At 35.9% G+C, this 24743-nt stretch overlaps 1 protein-coding gene across 1 annotated transcript; it reads right to left on the bottom strand.

Moving 5' to 3' along the window:
• Positions 1-23291: 23291 nt before the first annotated feature.
• LOC115990629 (protein FAR1-RELATED SEQUENCE 5-like) lies at positions 23292-23864 on the bottom strand. Its single transcript, XM_031114442.1, has one exon. The coding sequence runs from the start codon at positions 23862-23864 to the stop codon at positions 23292-23294; it is 573 nt and encodes a 190-aa protein (XP_030970302.1).
• Between the last annotated feature and the right edge of the window lie 879 nt (positions 23865-24743).

Genomic DNA, 24743 nt, shown 5'->3' with positions numbered 1-24743 from the left:
ATGGGGAAACTTCCATGTAGCATGCACTACCGTCAAAATGGTACTCTCGAGGGACTCTTGCTGATAGGAGCTTGATCCTACCATGATTAACCATTGCACTCACTAACACACGAACTCTTCCCACAGACGGTGCCAATTGTAGGGTCACGTTTTTCAGCCCAAGCCCAAGATGTATGGGATCTTGGACCAGTAAGCCCGGTACAATAAATTTTGTAGAGAACAGGTCGAAGAGTTAGGCTTTAGTGCATGGACAACAGTTAACATGGTGCTTATCACAGTCAAGCAAGGATGAACCGGGTTTATCAAAGAGAGTTGGTCCTCGGACGGTCCGAGGAGCTTTTTCTGGGGGCCTCTTGAGTGATAGGGGTTTTAGCCCCCCTTTTCTGCTTCCCTTTACCCTCTTTTATAGTAGTTTCCTTCTTCATGAATTGGGTTCCTTGTGCTGATACTTGTCCCATTAGCCCTTCCCTCAAGTTGTTGGGAGTGGTTGTAAAGGCAGAAAAGCATGGCTATGTCAGGTACAAGACACTGAATGCAATAATGGCAGCAGAGTGGTTGTAAAGGCAGAGAAGCATGGCTATGTCAGGTACAAGGCACTGAATGCAATAATGACAGCTTTTCCCTTAGACATTTTCATTTTCTCCGTTGTCCTTTTCTGTTTTAATACTTTTCCTATTCCATGGAGTGACCCGGAGTGCCTTTCCCAGTGACAAGCCGTTCCCTTTGTCCTTGGCCATATCTGGCCGAAGAGGGATTCTTCCCATGACCGAAGAAGGGTTCTTCCTTGGACTGGGTCCTTGACCCAATGTAGATGTTGACATGGGTTTCCCAGTCTTTTACTCCCCACATGTATATATGTTGAAAGATTATTATATTGGGAGTCAAAGTAGGATCAATTACTAAATTGTTTTCGTTGATAAGTTTACTTTAGTTTCTCTTGCATTTTGGCCTGTGTTTATCATGTTATTTTAAAGTGACGGCTAAACAAACCTAGTTTATGATAGCGATAATATAATAATCAATCAATGACAATGTTTTGAATGTCAGTTTTCCTTTGCTGCTTTGATATAATTTTACAAAAAAGTTTTGATAGTCTCTCACTCCCTTTATACACATCATGTGTTTATTATGGTTTTTTTGGTTAATTTTTTTAATTTAAAAAAAGAAGAAGAAAAAAAAGAAGAAGAGGATTTAACGTAAAAGTGTGTATATTATGCGGAGGAAGTGTATGAAACAATTAGGTAAACCCCACTTGACCACTATTCAGTAGAAGATGCGACTCGAGCTGCAGCTTAGCCGAGCCGAGATACAAAGGGTATGGGAACTTTGACGGTGCATGAAATAGGAAATTACAAAGAAAGTAGAAACAGTGTCTTTGTTTGGCCGGCGAGTCTATAGTATTGCTGTCTTAGCTCATTCAACACACTCTCACCTACCTAACTCCATCAGCATCCACGCGGCGTTCTAACATTGTTTCTAGTTTTATACGTGGTGTGAAATCTCAAGGCTTAAACATATACAAACACAAACCCCATTCCTTCGATTTTTCAAACCTTTTACTCTTGACTTGGCCACCACTGATGACTTGATCCGCACGTTCTCTCTCTCTCTCTCTCTCTAGCTCACGCGTTAGTGCATGAACAAACACACCGTCTCTCTCTCTCTCTCTCTCTCTCTATCAACCACACTATATATACAAGGCCTACCCTTTAGAAAACTCTCCCCACTACACCTTTTTTCCTTTGCATTTCTTTCCTCACAAGCAACAATACCCACATTCTCATTCATTCATTCGCTCACTCCCTCACTCACTCTTTCTTTCTCTCTCATAATATGGCTAAATTCAGCAGTGTGGTCCTTGTTTTCTTTATTGTGTTTGGTGCACTTGTTTCATGTTTAGATGGCAGAAGGCTCCTAGATGTGAAGGAAAGCAAAAAGAGAGTCTATTCCTTGAGTGACAGTTTGTTTCTCAGTGCCCTTCCTAAGGGTACAGTGCCATCTTCAACCCCTAGCAAGAAGGGTCATGCTGTGGAGGTTGATGAAAAGCTCATCGCGCGACACCTCATTAGCATTGATCGGATTCTAGGCTCTGTTCCCAGCCCTGGTGTTGGCCACTGATCATTGATCTCTTCAAGATTAGCTGCTTTCATTTTATCTCTTTGAAACATAGTTCTCAGAGTTTAATTTTGTCTCTAAAATTTTGGGTTTTCTCTAATTCTTTTGGCCTTAGGTGAGCTTTAGAATAGAGAGATTTGTAATAGTTGATGACATGTATAGATAGTATATGTTTTGTTTTATTTTTTTTTTATTTTCTTTCTTTTATTTCCTTCCTCTCTAGGGATTCATATTGCTACATCTATCCCTCTAGATCAATTAGATTTCTTGTCTCTACTAAAATTAGAGAGCATGGTCAGCAACATGAGTCATTGTGCTCATCTTTATTTATTTATTTATTTTTGTAACAGGGTACAACAATATATCATATCAAATTCCCAAAATAAAAGTACAAATTTTCAAAGAGCACTGTATCTAGTTGACCTTTTTATATTTTATGATTCTTAATTTATTATTTCTAATTGATCTGAGTGCCTGCTTCTTGACCAAAGGTTAAAAACAGTCCAAATATAGTCCAAATTAACTAGCTGTTGAGTTTTAGGTAAGGTGAGCATGTTGGTGATTTATAATATTTATTATTTAAATTCATTTAATTAAATGGGAAAAATGTTCTCTCTAATATTTAACTTTAATCATAAAATCAAAATATTTTACATGAAGGTGACATTTTTCATCATAAAGTGAGTTGATTTGAAATTATTAGAGGGTTACACCCTTAATATTGGATTGTGGGTACCCTATACTTAACTTTAATTGGGTAGCCCTGTCAATGTTTGGCAACTGAATTTGACAGGACATTTCTCCGATGTGGGTGTTTTTATTATTACATGGAAAATGTGCTAAAGTAGGATAGGTGAGTCTTTCAATTCAAATCAGATAGGGATTTGCATTGAAAAAAAAAAAAGGCTACAAGGGAAAAGGAAAAGAAATAAAGGAGGCAGTCCAGCTTGGAATAAGGTATTGTTGAGAACTACATGTCACGTAATGGTCTGCCACTTGGGTTCTAATTTGGTGGAATAGAAGCACCAAAAGGCGAAAAACGCGTCTCAGAAGCTTATCCCATCACAATCCAACCGTTTACTTTTTTTAAAGATAACGATCCTCTATTTATAAAATTCAATTTACCCAAAATTAGATCCTATATGCTAGGGACTAGGGACTAGGGACCCAGTTGAAACTCCCAAGTCTATGGTTGATGCCACACCTATCGGTTTAATAATAGAATTGGGGGGGGGGGGGGGGGTTTTGGGGTTGAGGTTAAAACTTAAAAAGGATCTGGAAAAATGTTTCTATGTAGATTGGGTCATTAATTTACATAGGTTGCTATTGGACATGGCCTTGCCTTGTTGCCTCTTTTTTTTTTTTTTTTTTTTTTTTTTTTTTTGAGAGAGAGAGAGAGAGAGAGAGAGAGAGAGAGAGAAGGTTATGTGAATTTGTTCTTGGAAACATTATAGTGCATAAACAAGTTTTTGACCACACGCTCGCGCGTGCGCGCACACACACACACACACACACACACACACACACACACACATATATATATATATATCCCGAATAATTATCAAGATAAGGAAAAAAAAAAAAGTTTGATACAATCTCATAATGCTATAAAATCAGGTAAATGTGTTATTTTTAAAAGTTGATTCATTTCATTTGGAGTAGAACTCAATGTGACTGATTTTCAAGTTGAAATACCCCTAAGATCAGACTATATAGTGTCTTCTTTGTGTCAGACACACTTCCATGCACAGAGGTTCAAGAACAACCTTCTAATATACATTCCTTTACAATCTATCAAGTAAGGATGCCAATCTCACAAAAGAAAAAATATGTAGGAGAGAAAAAGCCTTTGAGTTAGTTAGATAACAGTTAAATAATAACTTAGCTTTCAAATAAGCCATTAAATTGGTCAGATAACTATTAAATAATAACTTAGCTTTTATGAAGGAAGCTAATCTCCAATGAGCTTAAACAAACGGTGAAAAACGGCACTTAAAGCTCAAAATATCTAGAAAAGAGAAAAAAATAAATAAAAGTCCAGAGAAAAACTAATTTGTACTCACACACACGCGATGAGACGTGGCGCACGTGATATAGATAAAGCCTAAGTCCATACTAAGAGCATTCACATCAGTCCTACTAAAATTTTCTGTCTATTTTAGCATAAGAACCTGTTTTTTCTATTTTACACAAGCAGTTTACAAAAACACATACATCATATTGTCTATTATACACTCTCTTTTCTTTAAATAATCATTTTTTTTTATTCTTTTTTAAATTTCTAACAACCCACATCAAAACACACTTCTCTCTCTCTCTCTCTCTCTTCACCGGTAACTTTTTCTTCTTCCTCTTCTCTTTCTTCACTAGAAAAACCCATAAACAAACCTCCAAACTTCACTTCGACACAAACCCATGTCAATCCTAATCCATTTTCAGCATTTTTAGACAAATTTGAGGTCTAGCTCTTCACTTTCTCTCTCATGGAGGTGGCTAGCACTCCACTGGAGCCTCCATGGCAACAGCGATGGCGACATTAGCTTGGGTTTGGGGCTGATTTGGGTTTTTTGAATCGGTTTTTTGTTGGGTTTTATTTTGGGTTGATTTTGAGTTGGATTTGTAATGAGCTTTCAGATTTGTTTGAGCTGGTTTGTTTTGTTTGAGTTTTTAGTTTTTAGATTTGTGATGAGTTTTCAGTTTGGGTTTGTTTTGGGTTGAGTCAAGGAAGAGAGAAAGAGAGTCGAGCAGAGAGAAAGAGAGTCAGGGGCAAAGAGAGAGAAGGGGGTGAGAGAGAAGAGAGAAAATATATTAAATAATGAAATGGAAAGCTACAATAATCATGCATATTTACACAGTTACTGTAGCATTTTTGTATATACACAGTGTTATAGACCTACTAAGAGCATCCATAGCAGTACTGGAGCTAAATTTTTAGTAATTTAGTTTCACCAAAAGTTACTTTATCTATTTTACCTACACACATGCTGCAGCAGTGAATCTATTTTAGCTTTCAACACAATAAAATAATATAATCATCACAATAAAATAATATTTCTACTACAATAAAATAATATATCACCACCACCACCACACAGCACAAACATCCTCCACCACCACCACTACCACCATCATCACCATCACCAGTAGCAGTCCACAGCAGAGGGAAAAAAAAAAAAAAACCCAAATCCTCAATCCAGACCAAATAAAATCACCAACTGGAGACAAACCTAGCACAAATCGGAGACAAACCTAGCACAAATCGGAGACAAACCCACGCGTCGATGCTGCCCATGCTATCAACATCCTCGCCAACGCTTTGGTTTCCGATTACGCTACATCGGAAAGTGACGGTGAGAGAGGAGAGTGATGGTGAGTTTATCGGCGGCTTAGGACGGCTAGGTTAGGAGTGGCGGCGGGACGATGAGAGCTTGAGAGAGTTTTGGGAGAGTGAGAGGGACGGTTGGGTCAAGAGAGGATGAGAGCTTGAGTGATTTGGGAGAGGAGGCTGAGTGATTTGAGAGAGAAAGAGAGGCATAGAGTGAGAGTGATTTGAGAGAGTGATGAGAGCTGAGTGATTTGGGAGAGAGACACAAGCACGGAGTGAGAGAGAGAAAGATATAATTTTTTTAATGGGAGTGAGACAGAGGCATGGAATAAAAAATATATATATATATATATATATATTTTTTTTTTGTGCTCATGAACAGTGCACATCTATTTTTAGATGTGCATTGTAGCAGTGGAGCTAAAATTTTTAGATTTAGCTCCATTGCTACAACAACGTTTTTGGGTTTGTGGAGCTAAATTTTAGCATTATACCTATATAGCAACACTGCTGTGAGTGCTCTTAGTATGAGTAGTCTTTTAGCAAAATTGTGTAAAAGTTGGCACTTTTTCTATTTTCCAAGGACTGGTGCGATTGCTCTAAACTTATATCTTATGACATCAAAGGAGGCTTACAATGGCTTATAAGAATGAAGAGTTTATCCCAAACCAATGTGGGTCTAACAATAAAAACGATCAAACTTCAAAGTGTTTGGAACACACCCACACCAAAATTTGTAACAATGATTTTAGAACCCTACAATAGCATTACTCGAAGTGATTTAGAAAGCTCATGTATGCAAGAAATTAAAGGTTCTCAATGGTTTTTTCTTTCAATAAAAATAAAAAAGAATTTTTATATGAGAGGCATTCACACCACTAATTTTACAACAAATCTAGTCATCCAATTTTTTTCCTAATTATATATATATATATATATATATATATATATGTGATCTGTTATATTTTATTGATTTGTGTATAATAAAAGTGGTGTTAAAGGAAAAAAAAAAATTCTTCTAATTGTTTAGTTGATACATGTCATTTGATCTAATTTTTTTTATGATGTAACACCATTCCTTTTATTTTTAAGGTATATTTTGATAAATCAATCTTTGAATTACATTGTTTTGTTATATTTTTTATACTTACAAATATCAAGATGATCAAAGATTAATAACTATTTCATCATAAAAATTTTAAATTTGAAGTATTTTTAATTTAACAATTATAAGTAAAACATGACTTTGTGAATTAGATAATAAATAGTATCCACTTAACATGAAATTTATAAGTTGATTTAAGTTACACCTGGGGTAATTTTTTGCTACATTGTAGAACTAAATAATTTTTTATTTATCAAATCTACCATAGAATTACATGCTCTCCATATACCATTTATGCATACAAAATTTCAATACTATCAAATATCAATAATTATCTCATGTGTAACATTTTTAAACTTCAAGTTTTTGTATTTTAAAGGATAAATTGCAAAGTACACCTCTAAAGTTCGGGGTTGTTTAAATTTTATATCCTGAAGTTTGAAAATTTAGATTTTACACCATGGAGAATACCTTTGTTAGCAAAAGCAACCCCACCTACATGGAAAAAAATTACACATCAAACACCATCATGTCACTTGACGGCCACGTAGGTGAGTCTACGGGTGGCTTTTGTTAGCTGAGATAAACTTCAAGGTATAAAATCAAATTTTTTCAAATTTCAAAGGTAAAGTCTAAACAACTCTAAACTTTAAGTGTTTACTTTGCAATTTACCCTAAATATAAATAGGTAAGTTGAAGATGGATTTTCTATTCAAAAAAGAAGAGGTTTATTAATTCAATTGGGTAAAAAAAAAAAAGATCTACAAGTCTATATTAATATAATCGTTAATTAATATATGAGGTTAATTAATATCTGAGAGTGACCTTTCAAATTTTCTACAAACCAAATATCACACTTAATCCATACATAAATCACATAGGTTATTGTTTCTAAAAAAAAAAAAATCACACAGGTTATTATTCGTGGTGTTAGAAATACTGAATAATTGTATTGTATTTCTTAAGTAATAGAATATACATAAGTGCCTTTATATAGGAGGCAGAGTGTGCAGTACAAGTAAGTGTGCTGTACAAGTAAACAAGGTGGGCCTAAAGCCCACATACCCTAATACACGTTAACAGCCCCCCTCAAACTCAAGGTGGATATGAGACCAACTTGAAGTTGTCAACCAAAGTGCGAAGACGTCCCTTAGGATGTGACTTGGTGAAGATATCTGCAAGTTGATCTTTAGAAGAAACTGAGACCAGCTTGAGAGCACCATGGACAAGATGATAACGAATAAAATTACAATCGATCTCGATGTGTTTAGTCCGTTCATGGAAGACATCATTGTGAGCAATATGAATGGCACTCTGGTTGTCACAATAAAGAGGAGTAGCAGAGGACGTGGATACACCTAAGTCTTTGAGAAGCCACCATAGCCAAAGGAGCTTAGATGTGGTATTAGCAAGAGCACGATATTCTGCTTCAGTACTGGAGCGAGCCACATGAGTTTGTTTCTTACTTCGCCAAGAAATCAGAGAAGAACCAAGAAGAAAGCAATAGCCAATGGTGGACCTGCGATCAGTGGGATTTCCTGCCCAATCAGTATCAGAAAATGCACGAAGAACAAGAGGGGACTGAGCAGAGTAGAAAAGACCATGGAAGAGAGTGCCCTTTAGGTATCTAAGTATGCGCAGAACAGCAGCATAATGAGTCGATCGTGGAGCAAACAGATACTGACTCACCTGGTGAACATCATAGGAAATGTCTAGACGGGTGATAGTGAGATAAACTAGGCTGCCAACCAAGCGTCTGTAAAGAGAGGGATTAGACAACGGTTTCCCCCCTGACGGAGTCAGATGCGCATTAAGCTCAACTGGAATGTCAACAGTCTTACTATCAGTGAGTCCAGCACGAGACAAGAGTTCAGAGGCATACTTGGCTTGAGTAATATAAAGTCCATCTGTAGAATGAGTGATTTCAAGACCCAAGAAGTAGCTGAGATATCCAAGATCTTTCATCTCAAATTGCTGACTGAGAAAACCCTTGAGTTCTTGAATGCCACTAAGGTTATCACCAGTTATGATCATATCATCCACATACAGGAGAAGTAAAATAGTGTCTTTGTCAGTGCGACGAAGAAATAAGACAGAATCATAATAACTGGCCATGTAACCTAAGCGAGAGATGGTAGAGCTGAATTTGGCAAACCAAGCTCGTGGAGCTTGTTTAAGGCCATAAAGAGCACGCCGAAGGTAAAAAACCTTATTTGATTCAATAGAGAGACCAGGAGAAGGTTGCATATAAACTTCTTCACTTAAATCCCCATTAAGGAATGCATTTTTGACATCCATCTGAAAAAGGTCCCATTTTCTGGCAGCAGCAACAGCTAAGAGAGCTCGAACAGATGAGATACGAGCAACCGGAGCAAAGGTCTCTTCATAATCAATCCCATACTCCTGTGTAAAACCTTTTGCAACAAGACGAGTTTTGTAGCGCTTAATGGACCCATCAGAGCGAGTCTTAATCTTGTAGATCCACTTACAACTAACCACAGATTTCCCAGGAGGGAGAGTCACCAAATCCCAAGTATGATTTTTAGATAATGCATCAAGTTCCTCTTTCATTGCAATCTGCCACAAAGGGTTAGTGGAAACCTCACGATAGGTGTGAGGCTCATGCAGTGTAGTAAGAGCAGTGTAACAATGATAATCAAGTAAATGTGTAGGAATGGATCTTACCCGAGTTGAGTGACGAGGTGGAATGTCTTGTGCAAGATCTTCAGGCGAAGCAAGAGCAGGGGACCCAAGCTCAGGGTTAGGTAGCTCGTCTTCAACCTGTGCATCTTCCACCTGTTCATTAAAAGGTGAACTAGGAAAGGGATCAAAGGTATCTGGTGGTTGGACAGAAAAGTCTATAGGAGGATCAGGAGCAACTACAGGAGGATCAGGAGCAGTTACAGAAGGAATATGTGCCTCATCTGGAAAAAGATCTAAAACAGAGGAGGAAGATAGGGAGGCACGGAAGTGAGAGAGCTCGACAAAGGAGCGATGTTCCCAAAAGACAACATTGCTGGAGATACGAAGACGATGAGAGATAGGATCATAATACCGATACCCCTTTTGAGTTTCGCCGTAGCTAAGAAAACAACAAAGCCTTGACCGAGGCTCAAGTTTGTTATGCTCATGTGGTTGAAGAAGAACGAAACAAGCAGAACCGAATGAGCGAAGGTGGTGATAGTCTGGAGGTGACCCAAAAGGTGCTCATATGGAGTTTGATTTTGAATAACAGGACTTAGAATGCGATTAATAGCATGAACAGCATAAAGGGCAGCTTCATCCCAAAAAGGAGCAGGAACTTTGGCAGAGAGAAGAAGAGCACGAACAGTGTCAAGAATATGACGAAATTTTCGTTCGGCTCCACCATTTTGCTAAGAGGTACCTAGACAAGTTAGTTGATGAACAGTGCCATAGGAATGCAAAACAGCTTGGAAAGCATATTGAGTGTACTCAAGAGCATTATCAGATCGAAAAATTTTGATACATTTGGAAAATTGAGTTTCAACCATTTTTGCAAAATTAGAATATACTTGCAATAACTCAGAACGATGTTTCATATGAAAAATCCATCTATAGCGAGAGTAATCATCAACAAAGACAACAAAATATCGAGATCCACCAATACTAGAGACAGAGGAAGGCCCCCAAACATCAGAATGAATAAGGTCAAAGATATCAGTGGATATTGATTCACTAGTATTGAAAGACAAAACTGGTTGTTTTCCTAACTGACATGAAACACAATCAAAATTTTCTATAGACACTGAACCTAACAAACCTCTAGAAGCCAATTGTTGTACTCGAGAGGAAGATGCATGACCAAGTCGAGCATGCCAAAGTGCAAGGGAAGGAGTAGAAGAAACTGCAGTAGCTGCAACAACAGAAACAGAAGCAACAAGTGGAAGACGAAAGTTGTCCACGGGAAACATACGCCCAACTCTAGGACCGGTCCCAAGCTCCTGTCCCATCCTTGGATCCTGCACAATACACCCAGAATAATCAAAGATAATGCGATAACCTAACTCAGTTAATTGTCCCACAGAAAATAAATTGTAAGAAAGGTCAAGAACATTAAAGACACCAGGAACCGAGAGATTGGAGGTCGAAACGGAACCTATATTATGACAAGACATAGTGGAACCATTTGCTATGTGAATATTAAGAGGATGTGGTGCAGGTTTAAGTTCAGAAAATAAGGACGAGTGAGGAGTCATGTGATTGCAACAAGCAGAATCCATAAGCCAAGAGGAAGGAGACATACCAGATAAAACTGAGAGAGAAGAGGAATAAGATGCATTACCAACCATACGAATGACATTGGCGATGATATTTTTAAGGTCATCTGTGGACATGGTGAAAGTGCGTCCTGAAGACTTAGACTGTGCAGAGATGGGAGTCATTGGTTGGACACTCTCAGTGTTAGCAACAGTAGCAGCGAAAATTGACACAACTGATTTGTTGCGATGATAGCAAGTCTTAATATTGTGGCCAAAACGTTTGCAAAAATTGCAAAAATGTTTGCTGGATTGTCGGCGACGATTATTGCAACAAGAAGAAGACCTGTCCTTATTTTTCATTTAGAAGCAAAATATGCAGAAATGGACTGCAAAAATGAAATCTACGCAAAAAACTAGGTAAGGAGCACCTAGACTGCAAAAATCAACACCGAAAAAGTCAACAGTCAAAGTCAACGGTCAACTTCCAATCAACGGTCAACGGTCAGGAAGATGACGTCACAGGATGACGTGGCGATGACGTCAGCAAATCAGTGGATGCTGACGTGGCAGAGGTGATGATGTCAGCAGATCAGGTTCCGGCGCGTGGGAGCGCGTGGCGGCGCGTGACGGCGTATACAGGACGCGCGTGGAGGCGGGTGAACGGCGCGTGCAAGAAAACTGCGGCGCATGGTGGCGCGTGTGGCGCGTGATCAGCGTCACAGCAGCTTTGAACGGCGCGTGGGGGCACGTGCGGTCTCCGATGGCGACGAGGCTTCCACGAGTGTGTAGATCGGCGCAGGACGATCTCAGTGGTACCTTTAAAAATGAAATCGGAGCAATATTCGCAGCGGTGATGCAAAGAGCAGTGGTCTGTGCAGTGTGAAACTCCTGAACGACGGCGGCTGCAGGTCCGGAACCCAAGGACGACGGCCGGATGACGTCGGAGGTTCAACGGCGAGAGGCTGCGGCGGCAGTTGTGATGGCGGAAGCGTTAGTAAAAGAAAGGAAGTCACACTATTGAAGACAAGACTGCTAAGAAAAGGTCAGAGCAGTGGCTCTGATACCATGTTAGAAATACTGAATGATTGTATTGTATTTCTCAAGTAATAAAATATACATAAGTGCCTTTATATAGGAGGCAGAGTGTGCAGTACAAGTAAGTATGTTCTACAAGTAAACAAGGTGGGCCTAAAACCCACATACCCTAATACACGTGGAATAATCAAAAAGGCAAATTGTGTTTTGCATCCATTTCCAATGACTTATGAGTCAAGGGATCAAATGCATGAATGCTACAGAGTCGGCTGTTTGTATATTTCTTCCCAGATCCTTCGAAGTCGTTGTATTGTTTAATTCTAAGATCAAATTGTTTACGTCTTCTCTTAGTCATCCTGTGGACTAACGAGGATATTTCATATTTGACCAAATTAAAACCCTTGGAGGCTATCATATGTCATGGTATCTAGTCTTTGTACAAAAATCTTTTATTAAAGATTTACCTGAAATTCCCTTCTAAAACATTTGTTAAAGAAAGACTTAGGAGGCTTCCATGTCACAATATCTCTTTGTCAAATCATTTTCCAACAAGGATATTTACCTGAATTCTCTTCTATAACATTAGTCAAAGAAAGACTAATAAAATGTTTTTAGATCTTATGATATTTAGTGGGGACTTGAAAGCAAGTGTCTCAAAACGTGTTTGAGATTACTTTTTCAACAAGTTGTTTGAAAGATTTCATCATAATAAACTTGTATTTTTAAAGCTCTTTAAGGTAATCTTGTATTTATCAAAATTTAATATGTAAACTCACGTTTTGTGGGTTTATGCTACAAAAAAATTGACCTATAGCGGTGTTTTGAAACCGCCATTATAGGTTTTAAAACCACCGCAATAAGTTCAATTGGGCTCTTTTTAGCATCAGATTAAAAGTGTTGAACTATGTATATGTTGTGTGCATTGTATATGCCTTTTATATGTTTGATGATTTATCTTTTTCCAATATTATATATCTTGCTAACCTTCATATTTGTTTTGACTAACCTCCATTACCCATGTGTTGCAAAATTCACACTTAATTAACAATAACGGTTGAGACTTTGCTCACCAAGAAGTTGGTAGTTTTTCCCAACACTTAGTTTATAGAATTTCAATTATGGAAATGTAGATACTAAAGTTAACATGCATAAATACAGTGCTAAAATAGTTTGTGAAGTAAAGAAGAAAAAAAGACAGCCTCCATGATAAGTTATCAATTGTGTAAAAAAAAACTTAAACTATTAGGAATGATAAATTTAATCATTTAATCATTATTCTAATACTTTATGCTGTTTCAATTAGTCACTTCTACAAAGAATACTCTCAAACTTGAAACATTTAACATTATTCAAACAACAAATAACCAATAAATATGCACGACAAACCTTGATTTCGCCCATTATGCTTCCTCTTAATCCTATTTGTAGCCAAAAGCTTACTTTTAAGGGGTAATCAGATCATGAAAAAGCAAGAAACATATTGGCTACAAAAAATCAAAGTACTAAATTCAACTTTGCCTTTTTTGAACCAACACAAGGGCTCCACAAACCGCCCGTTCACTAGGAAAATATGACTATGGATCCAAGATATACTTAAAAAGAAACCAATTTAATTATTTGCAATTTAGTCAATCTTCATTAGTTAATAAGTCACGAGAATAGATCCCACAGGATATCAGGTGGTGACCCATTATTTTGGAACGTGACGAAAATTCGGAGGTTCTAGGTTTAAGGTTCAATCCACCATACTATCGGTGTATGGAGTTTTTGAAGTGTCTCAACGAGTGGAATTATAATTTGGTCAAAAACAAGAACTCTACTTCCTTTTGTGTGCGTGTATGTATATATATAGAAAAAGAAAAAAAGTCACAAGAGTACAAAGCATGTATTGCTATGCGTAATAGCTAAGAGTTTGTGGATTTCCGGTGAATGGTCGATGAATCAAGGAGATAAGGATTGGCTTGGATAGAAAAAGAAAAAAGGAAAACAAATGAAATAAAAAAGGGATTATGAAAAGTATGCCGGGAAAAAGAAAAAGAAAAAAACATAAACATAAACAAAAACAAAACGACTTTAATTTCTTCCCATGAAGATAAGATTTAGCTCAACTCCTTGTACAACCTCATATATTTAACAAATTGAGAAAAAGGAAAAAAAAAAATCTTGAAAAACTGATTTATAATTTATATTAGAATTTAGAAATTATATATGGTCGACCAATTTTAAAAGCAATGTGGATTATGAATTATAGACTATAGAGCCGTGAATCTATGCAGCAAGTTATTCATCTTCTTCATTTTCCTCCTGTCTCAATCAAATTTATATGTAAAAATGTCAATAGCTGAAGCTCACTAGTCTATTTATTCACGTGGGCTGCCTACGATTGGTATCTCTTAGCTTTGACACTTTGACTTACCTTAGCCTGTGGAATTTTATACTTTCCCCCATTCTTGGCAATTTAACTAGTGTCTTAAGAATTTGACAAGAAAAATTAATGTCTTAAAGAATAAATAAAATAAAATAAACAAGTGGTCCATTTAGTATGTATTCTTGGAAAAAAAAGTGAAGGCTGGTCAGACTATATCGTTGATTTCAAATGAGAATATGGAAATTTTATGAGCCATCTCTTCAAGTTTGAAATCAAATTTGACACGGTAATGCTTGGTCACTTTGGGATTCAAACTTCAAAATCCGCTTCAACCAATTCACATATGGTTGCTCTTATTGTGGGCCTGTTTTGGTTAGCTTGGTTGGGTTTTTCTTTACTTGGGTTCTCTAGCCTCTTGGTTTGGTCTTTCCGGTTGGACAAAGTTGCTTTTGGGCCGAAGTTTATCTCCAAAGTGGGAAGGGTGTTAGGCATATTTGGTTTTTCCTGCTGTTGAAGTTCAATTTTTAATAGAACCCAAAATCTTTGTAGATCACGGAGTTGGCACCTCTGCTTTTTTAACAAAAACATGCCGGGTTTAAATTCTTCTCTTTCCCAATTACTGAATTATAAAAAATAAAAATAAAAATCTTAGGGGGTGTTTGGTTTGTGTTTTTAAACAACCATTTTCAGTTTTTAAACAACATTTCATGCATTTCAACGCATTTTTTCACCCATACGTATTTCCACAAATATTTTCAAACAACAATTTTCAATTTTTAAACACATGTACCGGCCCTTAATCTTTTCTTATTGAATCTATTCATAGCCAGCTAGCTCTAATAAGAGCTAGATAAGCTCTTATCTAATTGATTTTTGTTATGAACCATTTCTTGTATATAAGAGTTTATGTGTGAGAAAATACAGAAACTCCCTTGGGCAAATATTGCGGTCACTGAACATTGTCTATCTTGTAGGTGTTTATGACATCCGTTACATTAATGAGTTTTTTTTTTTTTGGTAAAAAAAAATTGGTTAGAGGAACCGGTGTAGTTTTCCTACCTAAGTGTAATTATAATAGCACCCTAATCACCCTCTAGGCCACACTACAGTTGCAAGTGAACAACCTATATGAGCAGCAACACGTGGCTAGTGGGGGAACTCGAACCCATGCCCTAAGGCATATTGGTCTAAGCCCTTACCACTATGCCAACCAATGTGTTTGTTACAATAATGAGTTACCACTCACTTGTAGGTATTTTATGATATTTGGTACCACATCAATTTTTATCAAAATACTATTACAAACTCAGAATACATGTTGATATAATAATAAATTACTTATTGTTCCAAAAATTTATACTTTTAAAAAATTTCTAATTTAATCATTTGGCCATTATTATAACATTTTAATTAAAATGTCATAACAGGTGCATAAAGCTCTTTTTTGTAGGGTATGGGAAAAGTAATTGATAGAAAGTTTTACTTCTAATTTTTTTAAAGAGGCTGATTTCTGGGTTCAAAAATATACACAATCATTTATATATATATATATATATATATATTTATATATATATCTTAAAATTTTGGTAATTAAATAAATAAATTAGATGCACTGAGAGAAAGGGGAAGTTGAATAAGGAAAATATTAACCACTCCTATGAAACTAAATAACTGGTCAATAATACAAGCTAAATAAAAAATATAACCAATTCATATGCCTTCCTGATAGGATTTTACAAGTTCTTGAAAGAATTGAATGAATTTTGGAAAAGGAAGAAGATTAAGAAGAATCGGGTTTTATGAGAAATAGAGAGGTTGAGAGAGAAGAGGATTAGAGAGAGGATAAGAATGAGAATTCTGTTACTCATGCCAAAAACTTATTACACATTCTTGTTTTCCCCTTTTACAGGTACTAGCTAATTACAACTCTACTACTAGTAACTAGGTTGATTCTTGATTCATCACAGCAATTAACCAACTGCCACTAGTTAACTTGACATCAGCACAGCAACTAACTAACTGCCATTAACTAATCTTGGCAGCTAATTACTGCCACCTCAGCGCGCCCCTTATAAAATTACACAATCACAACTCTTATCACTTCCTCGTAGAAGTGGGTGTTTCTTGACCCTTATGAAGTGGGTCCAAAGGATGGATTTTAACCCTTATGAGAAAGGGGTGGAAAAATCATATCTTGTGATATCATTACCTTACCATTGCTGAAGTTGGTTCACCATTTCACCTCAACCCCTATAATTAAGAGCATTCACACCAACTCAATAGGGTTTTTGCTAAATTGATTAAAAAAAAAAATCTTTTTTAAATTTTAACTAACTTATTATTCATATGCGCATAGACTTTTTATTTATTTCTCCATTCAATCTATATATTATTTTCTCTCTCCAAAAAATATATATATATATATATATATATATATGGTATCTCTTCTCCATTTTCATATCTGTCATTTTAACTCTTCCATTTTTCGTAGATCCCCCATTTTTAGATATTTGCCCACAAATCATAAATCTCATTATAAAAATCACAATTTTTAAAGATCTACCTTCAATAAATTTGTTATGAAAGTGAGAGAGAGAGAGAGAGAGAGAGAGTATAGAAAGGCAAGTGGTGTCGTATAGGTCATACTGAGAATGCTGACTACACCATTGATGAGAAGCTGCAACACCGTTTTGATTAGCGATTAATGTGCGAGCTTCTTTGCACAACTATCGACATGGCTCAAGTAATTCAAACCTCTTTGTGCTCCTTCAGCTTCTCCTTCTACCACCACTCCCACTCTCATGTTTGTTTGGAGTCCTCTTTGCCAATTTGTGTGGATCAGTGTTTGAGAGAGTGAGAGAGTCAAATAGAAACTATGCTTTTTGGTGCTTTGTTGATGAACAATGTTCACAAATTAGTTTGATCTATAAATTGTTGGGCCTGATGCAAACTAGTCTTAGGTGAGATTTTATCTAATTTAGCTAAAATTGTTATTTTTTGAGCGTGATGAGAATGTTTTAATACTAGGTGCGATTTGTGGATTTGCCTTATCATCAAGAACATAGAACATTCGTTTCATGCAACTTCCCCGCGGAAGTTGGTGCTTCCAAACCAAATAGTAGAATTTGGACAAAACTTATGTACTCCAAAAAAAAATTTCATTGCTGATGAGGATGTTACTATGCTAATATCTAACAAGACTTAGTATAGTGCTCCAAATAATTTTCCTGTAGGAGAACTCATTGGTCGCATGTCTGTCAAGTATATATGAGTGATACATAAATTGACATGAGAGATTATTATTTGTCCTGTGCCCACTAGCAAGTGGAAAATGTTAGAACTATTGGGCTAGCTAGATCCATTGAGCATGCACTTGGTGGACTAGGTCTAGTTCAGAACTAACTAAGAGTTGTAAGTCTTTCCGAAAGAGTGTGACCCTTGGTGATCAGAGTGTAACCCTAGGTGAATAGGTTTGACTCTTGTTGAAGGGTGACAACCTTCGACAATGTCGCATTTTTGTCATGAGGTTGTGACATTTTATGAAGGGGTGTATATGTGTCTATAAATCGAATACTACACATTAATTATTGGTTGACAATTATTGATTGTGGTGTTGTTCAAAGTTCAAACTCTCTCTCTCTCATGCATTTATAATGCGACTATTGTGTGTTTTATTGTTGTTACAAACACCACACGTCTCGTATATATTTTGTCGTAGGTAGGGCCGCCTCAACAACTTTGAAGGTCTTAGGCAAAAATTTTAAGTGGGGCATTTTTTATATTTAAATATCAATCAAATAATATATATTGAATTTTTTTTATTTAAAATCTATTTTTCTTATTTTGTGATACACATCAAATTATTAATTGGTATGATAATTTATAAGATATGGGTTCAAGTTACACCCGGTGTAACTCTAAAAAGTTACACATTTTTTAAACCATTGGATTTAAGTAGATTCAATAGTAAAAAAAAGACCCTCATTAATGCTAACATTCTTACAAGTATCTCATTAATTATCCATTATTTATTGCATTCAATATGTATCTCTAAACCCAACAAAAGAATACATCTCTCTCTCTCTCTCTCTCTCTCTCTGTGTGTTCGGTGTTCAAGCCTTTGTCTCTCTGTTTGTCTCCGTTTGCTGCTCCTCCTCCACCATTGTTCCAGGTTGTTGCCAGAAAAAAAAAAAAATCGCATTTACGTGTTGTGAGTGCTCTCTCTCTACATTTGGTGTTCAGGCCTTTGTCTCTCCGTTTGCTGCTCCTCCACCATTGTTCCAGGTTGCCGCCACAAAAAAAAAAAAAAAAAAAAAAAAAAAAAAAAAAAAAAAACGATCGCATTAACGTGTTGTGAGTGCTCTATTTCTATTGTGAGTGCTCTCTCTCTACGTTTGGTGTTTAAGCCTTTGTCTCTCCGTTTGCTGCTCCACCATTATTTGTAATAATGAGGGTGTTTTTAATTGTTGGATCTACTTAAATCTAATGGCTTAAAAAAAGTGTAACTTTAAAGAGTTACACCAAGTGTAACTTGAACTCATCTCAAATTTCAAAAACAAAAGAAAAATCTCTCATCTCTCTATCTCTTTGCCTCTCCATCTATATTCTGACCTTTCCTTTCTTCATCTTGATTTTTGATATTTTTCTATAAACTTAGTCTAGCTTGAAATCTTTCTTTGTTGATTTCCTTCAATTCACAATAAATTCAAAATTGAAAAGGGGCAGCATGGGCTATGGGCATATATACTAGAGGTAATCTTCTCCCCCTCTCTATCTTTTCGAAAATTAAGATGAGGAGTCTGCTATTTATTCAATTTAAATTATATATATATTTTTAGTCTATTTCACTACATGATTGATTGATAGGAGTCATAGGAGAGCACGTTTATTTATTTATTTATTATTTTTTTTTTTTTGCACATAGCCATAGGACAGGTTGGACATTTGCACTGTTGCACACTGCATAGTAGCACACTGCACATTGCACAACCCACAGTCATAGGAGAACACGTTTTCTTACTTTATCAATTATTATAAATTGAGATGGGTTCAAGTTACACTGGGTGTAACTCTTTAAAGTTACACCTTTTTTAAGCCATTAGATTTAAGTAGATCAAACGGTTAAAAAAACACCCTCATTATTACAAATATTTTTAATAAAATCTCATTAATTACTCTCATTAATTTCCTTCAAACCTATCTCTAAACCCCAAGAAAAAAACATGTCTGACTCTCTCTCTCTCTCTTTACGTTTGGTTTAAGCCGTTTGTCTCCGTTAGTCTCTCTCTCTCTCTCTCTCTCTCTTTTTCTAAACCTGCGTTTCTCTTGTTTAGCAAAAAAAAAAAAAAAAAAAACTTGTGTTTCTCTCTCTCTATCTCCTCCTCCATTGCTCCTCCGCTTCCACTTCCACAGGTTGCCGGTAGAAAAAGAAGAAAGAAAATAAAAAAAACCAAGCCGAACACTGATGAGAGAAAATTCACAATTGTCTTCGATGGGTTGTGGGTCATTTTCCCCCAATGCCAAACAAGATGTTTTCCTGCCAAAGTTGGGTTATCATCTCCGACTTCCCACTTGGCAACAATGGAGACTTGGGCACTACCTACTCATCGCCGCACGAGGTGAGTCCAATTTCCCTTTCTTTTTGGCCAGATGAAATTCTAGGATTTTCATGCCCTATAAAATAAAATGTTCCGCCATAGGTGTTCTTGATTTTTTAATTATTTGCTTTTCTTTGATTCCCTTTGATAATCATGTTGATCTATTTGATAATTACAGTTAAGTCCTTGATAAAATGGTGTATCTTGAGTGATTTTGTATTGGGTAATTAGGAATTCAGGTTCATTCCTTTTGTGCTCCAACTGTTTGATAAAATGCCCCAATGGATTTTTTTTTTTCCATTTTAAAAATTTTGGGTATGGTTTTTTCATGAAACTTGTCTATTTCCCTGAGAAAAGCTTACTTTAATCATCAAGACTCATTCTTGGACATGCGACTGTTATCATGTAAATTCTTAAGTATCAAGAACAAGGCATAAACATGTAACTTTGATTCGTAAGTCATTTTAGTTTCTAGATCATGCTAGAAGTTATATTTTTTGCTTAGATATGATCAAGATTAGTGGTATGATCATTTTGGCACCTGTGTATGCGTATACATGCACTACAATGTGCAAAGTGAATCTGAGATATATGTGGTGAGGACAACATTTGGTTAGATGATTTTGTGTTTGTTTTTTAGGCTTATTTTGATGTTAAAGAGGTGGTAAATGTGTGATTGGTGGCTGTTTATTATTGTATTTCGAAGTGTTCTTTTATATTTATGGATGTAGTATTTTCGCCCATCCACAATTATTGCTACTTGGACGTGAGGGCCACTTAGTTAACCTCTCTTATGTTGCTTGGAATTTGATTTTGCAGCAGTTAACCTCTCTCATGTCTTAGCTTCAATTTTACTACGTTTCTACTCAAATCACTTCTATGCCAACCTTACTATGGTTATATGCACAATTTTAGTGATGATTACTAGTTTATAATACTCAAGTAAGCAGTTGGAAGTATGAACCTATTAGAATTAAGATGAAACTGATTTTTTATTTTTCCTTTAAGCTATTGGTTGGGCAGGATATGTGATGTTGTGGCTCTAATTAGCTTATTTTATACTTTATAGGAATTGGATTCAATAGTGTATTTTTGGTTTGTGCTCAACCATACATATTCAGCAATGGAGCAATATAAAATGAAGAGCCCTGCCCACACTACAATCTTGGGTACATAGTTTTTGAATGGGTTAAGGAGAACTCAACTCTTTCTAGCATAAAAGAAATATATGGTTCTGGAACTAATCTTCCAATGACAATAATAGTCAATTCTGTGTAATGCTTTTATTGAATTCCTTATACTTTTCTTGACAGTATTTCATGGAGTTTTTTTTTATATGTATTATGAAAATGATGGAGTTCCTTTGCCTCTTTTACAGGTGCGAATTGCACAAGGTCTTGTACGGAAAGGCTTTTTGCTCCTAGTATTGGAGTGTATCAAGACAAAGACTCAAGTAGAGATGCAAAATGCCATAACAGTGCATTGGAAGAGTTCAAGCCAAGACTACCTAAGCGACAGTGCAGTTAAAAGTGTAGTAAACATAGTAGACAGTGCAGTAATTTAAAGTAGCTATATTACCTGTAGTTTAGGATTAGTTTTTAATTGTTAGTTGTGATTTATATACACGTGTAATGATCTGATTGTTTGTAAAGACTAGTTCCACATTAATTCACTTTTGAACTAGTCTACAGTCGTTCAAACATGGGTTTACAGCACTTCTTGAACTATTTGTAATTATATGTCTAAGTTTTGTATAAGCACACTTGTTTATAGTTAAATGCATCAAATTTATTGGTTTGGTTTGGTTTTATAGTCATTCCAATTAAATTTCCAAAATTGATGGAGACTAAATGATAGTCACAGTGCCATTGATATAGGTACAAACAGTGCAGTGCAGTAAACAGACAACTATGCTAATGCAGTGCAGTAAAAAAAAATCACTAATGTAGTAACTTATGCAGTGCAGTAAACAAACAACTAATGCAGTAACTTATGCAGTGCAGTAAACAAATAGTGCAGTGCAGTAAACAAACAACTATGCTAATGCAGTGCAGTAAAAAAAAATCACTAATGCAGTGCAGTAAACAAACAGTGCAGTGTAGTAAACAAACAACTATGCTAATGCAGTGCAGTAAGTGCAGTAAAGTGCAGTAAGTGTTGTAAACAGTGCAGAACTAATGCAGTAACTTATGTAGTGCAGTAAACAAATAACTATGCTAATGCAGTGCAGTAAAAAAAACCCACTAATGCAATAACTTATGCAGTGCAGTAAACAAACAACTATGCTAATGCAGTGCAGTAAGTGCAGTAAAAAAAACCACTAATGTAGTAACTTATGCAGTGCAGTAAACAAACAACTATGCTAATGCAGTGCAGTAAGTGCAGTAGAGTGCAGTAAAAAAACCCACTAATGCAGTAACTTATGCAGTGCAGTAAACAAACAATGCAATGCAGTAAACAAACAACTATTGCAATGCAGTAAGTGCAGTAAGTGCTGTAAACAATGCAGAACCACTAATGCAGTAACTTAAAGCAGCTATACTACCTATTATTTAGAACCACAAACAAAGATTGATCAATTCTAAGAAATTGTTATTAAAAAAGCAAACACAAAGCTGCAAGTACCCCCTCAAAACAAGAGGTGAGCAGTAGAAAATTTTTAAAAATGAGGCATATATCCTTAAATAACAGTATTCCAACATAGGTCCTTAAAAACACACTGTTAATGACATTAAACTGAAGCAAAAATAGTATTCCAACATAGGTCCTTAAAAAAACAAAACAAAATACCAAATAAAACTATTTCATCTTGATTAACAACATAGCTCCTTAAACATAGTTCCTTCAGCTACTTGGACTCAATATATATATATATATAAATTCCACCAAGGAATGATCATTTTGTGATTCTCTTCAGCCACATGTACCTACAGTAGAACAAAAAAAGGTATAAGTATATTTGAAACATGAGATATATATTATTATAATAAAAAATTCTTAAAAAAAAAAAGAATTGAAAAATGTAATGAAAGAACTCACTTTATGCTAAATCATCAATATCATTGTCATCAACCTTTGTAATGTTTTCTTCATCTTGGTAATCACTTCCTTCGCCATTAAATTGTTTACAAGTATGACGATTATGACCATAACCCCCACAAAGTTGACAAGATCGTCTTTTTGTCGTTACACGAGCTAAGGATATTTCAAGCCCACCTTTAATTCTCCCACTAGGACCTTGTTTCTCGGTACTTTTCTTTCAACCTTTGGTTTGTGATACATGTGGATCTTTTATATTTAAAGAAACAATGACAGAGCAGTCTTCTACTTCAACAATGTCAGCTAATTCACCACTCTTGTGATGCATATCCATTTCATCATCTTCCTTATCTTCAAGCAGTTCATTTTCCATTCCAAAAGCTTTCTTAAGGGTATGGTCTAAGTCTGAGATTATCATTTTATATATATCTTCAGATTTTTCAGTAAGGTAAGACAATTGACTTACACGTTGACAAACATGGATGCTTCATAAGGCTCTTGACATATGATGCTCATCCTCAAAGCTTGATCTATATTCTACACTTTTGAGTTCTTTATTTGCTTCTTTTGTCCAACGTTGTAGGATGTAGTGGCTAGGAATCTGAAAAATATTTTTAACCTGGAAGATTAATAACATGTGCCTACAAACAATTCCCATAAACTCAAAAAGTTGGCAATCACATTCACAAACTTTTGATTCCAAGTTCAGCTTCACAATAAATGCATCATCTGGATCAAAGGAACTTGTTACTTTGTACCAATAAAAAGTTCCATTTTTCTCAACCTTTTCCTTTGTAAAGTGATTACTACTCACCAATTCTTTTTGGAACTTGTTAAATATGGTTCTCATGTATATAGAAGCAGCTTGATGCTCTATTTTTGAGCCAATTACCAAAGAAGGTGTTTTATGTCTTGAATCAAAGTCTTCTTTCCTTTCTTTCTTATAACGACTGTCCACCACCTTTGCAAATTTGACCACAAAATCCTTTAATGTAGTTCTTGAGTTAATAAAGGAGTCAAAGAATGCATTGATGCTTTCACTTCTCTGGGTAGCGTTCATTCCTGCAAAGAAAGTATTTCTATTGTAAACCGGTACCCATGACTATTGAATATTATATAATCCTTCAAGCCATTCATTTCTCTCCAAGCCATAAGTCAATATTAGGCTCTTCCAAGCCTCCTCAAATTTTTCCACACTAGGTGACTCACGAATGCATCTCTTCAACTTACGTTTGAATATTGAATTCTTATGATATATATGGGAAAGTTTCTCTGGAAATTTCTTCTTAATATGCCAAAGACAAAGACGATGACGAGTTCTTGGGAATACCTTTGCAATAGCTGCACCCATGGCTAAATCTTGATCTATAATAATAGATTTTGGTTCCTTCCCCCACATTGCTTGAAGCCAAGTTTCAAATAGCCACACAAAAGTTTGTTCTGTCTCATCTTGTAACAATGCACAACCAAATAAAATTGATTGACAATGATGGTTTAACCCCGTAAAAGGAGCAAATGGCATATCATACTTGTTTGTTTTGTAAGTTGTGTCAAATGTCACTACATCCCCAAAGTATTGATAAGCCATTCTTGATCGCGCATCCACCCCAAAAAAAATTAACCATATGGCCAACATCATCACATCTCCAACATCTATTTTTTCCCCTAACATATAATTAAGGACAGCTGAGGCATCTCCAACATCTAGATTTTTTCCCCTAACATCTCTCAAGTGATTCCAACAATCTCTACTTGTAAATGTTTGGTCACCTACATTGAACATCATGGCAACTTTTCCTGTTGGAAGACCTTCTTCACCAAATTTTTCAACTAGACTCTTAGCAGCGGTAGACATTTTTTTGTGGCATCGGAGGTATGACACACTCTTTGGACTAATAATACCATGATTGTGGTTGTTGTCAAATCCCTTCACAACCCA

The sequence above is a fragment of the Quercus lobata genome, chromosome 5 (assembly GCF_001633185.2).
Source record: "Quercus lobata isolate SW786 chromosome 5, ValleyOak3.0 Primary Assembly, whole genome shotgun sequence".
Classification (NCBI taxonomy): Eukaryota; Viridiplantae; Streptophyta; class Magnoliopsida; order Fagales; family Fagaceae; genus Quercus; species Quercus lobata.
Note: the sequence above shows the minus strand (reverse complement) of the source record. Positions and strands in the feature narration are given on the sequence as shown.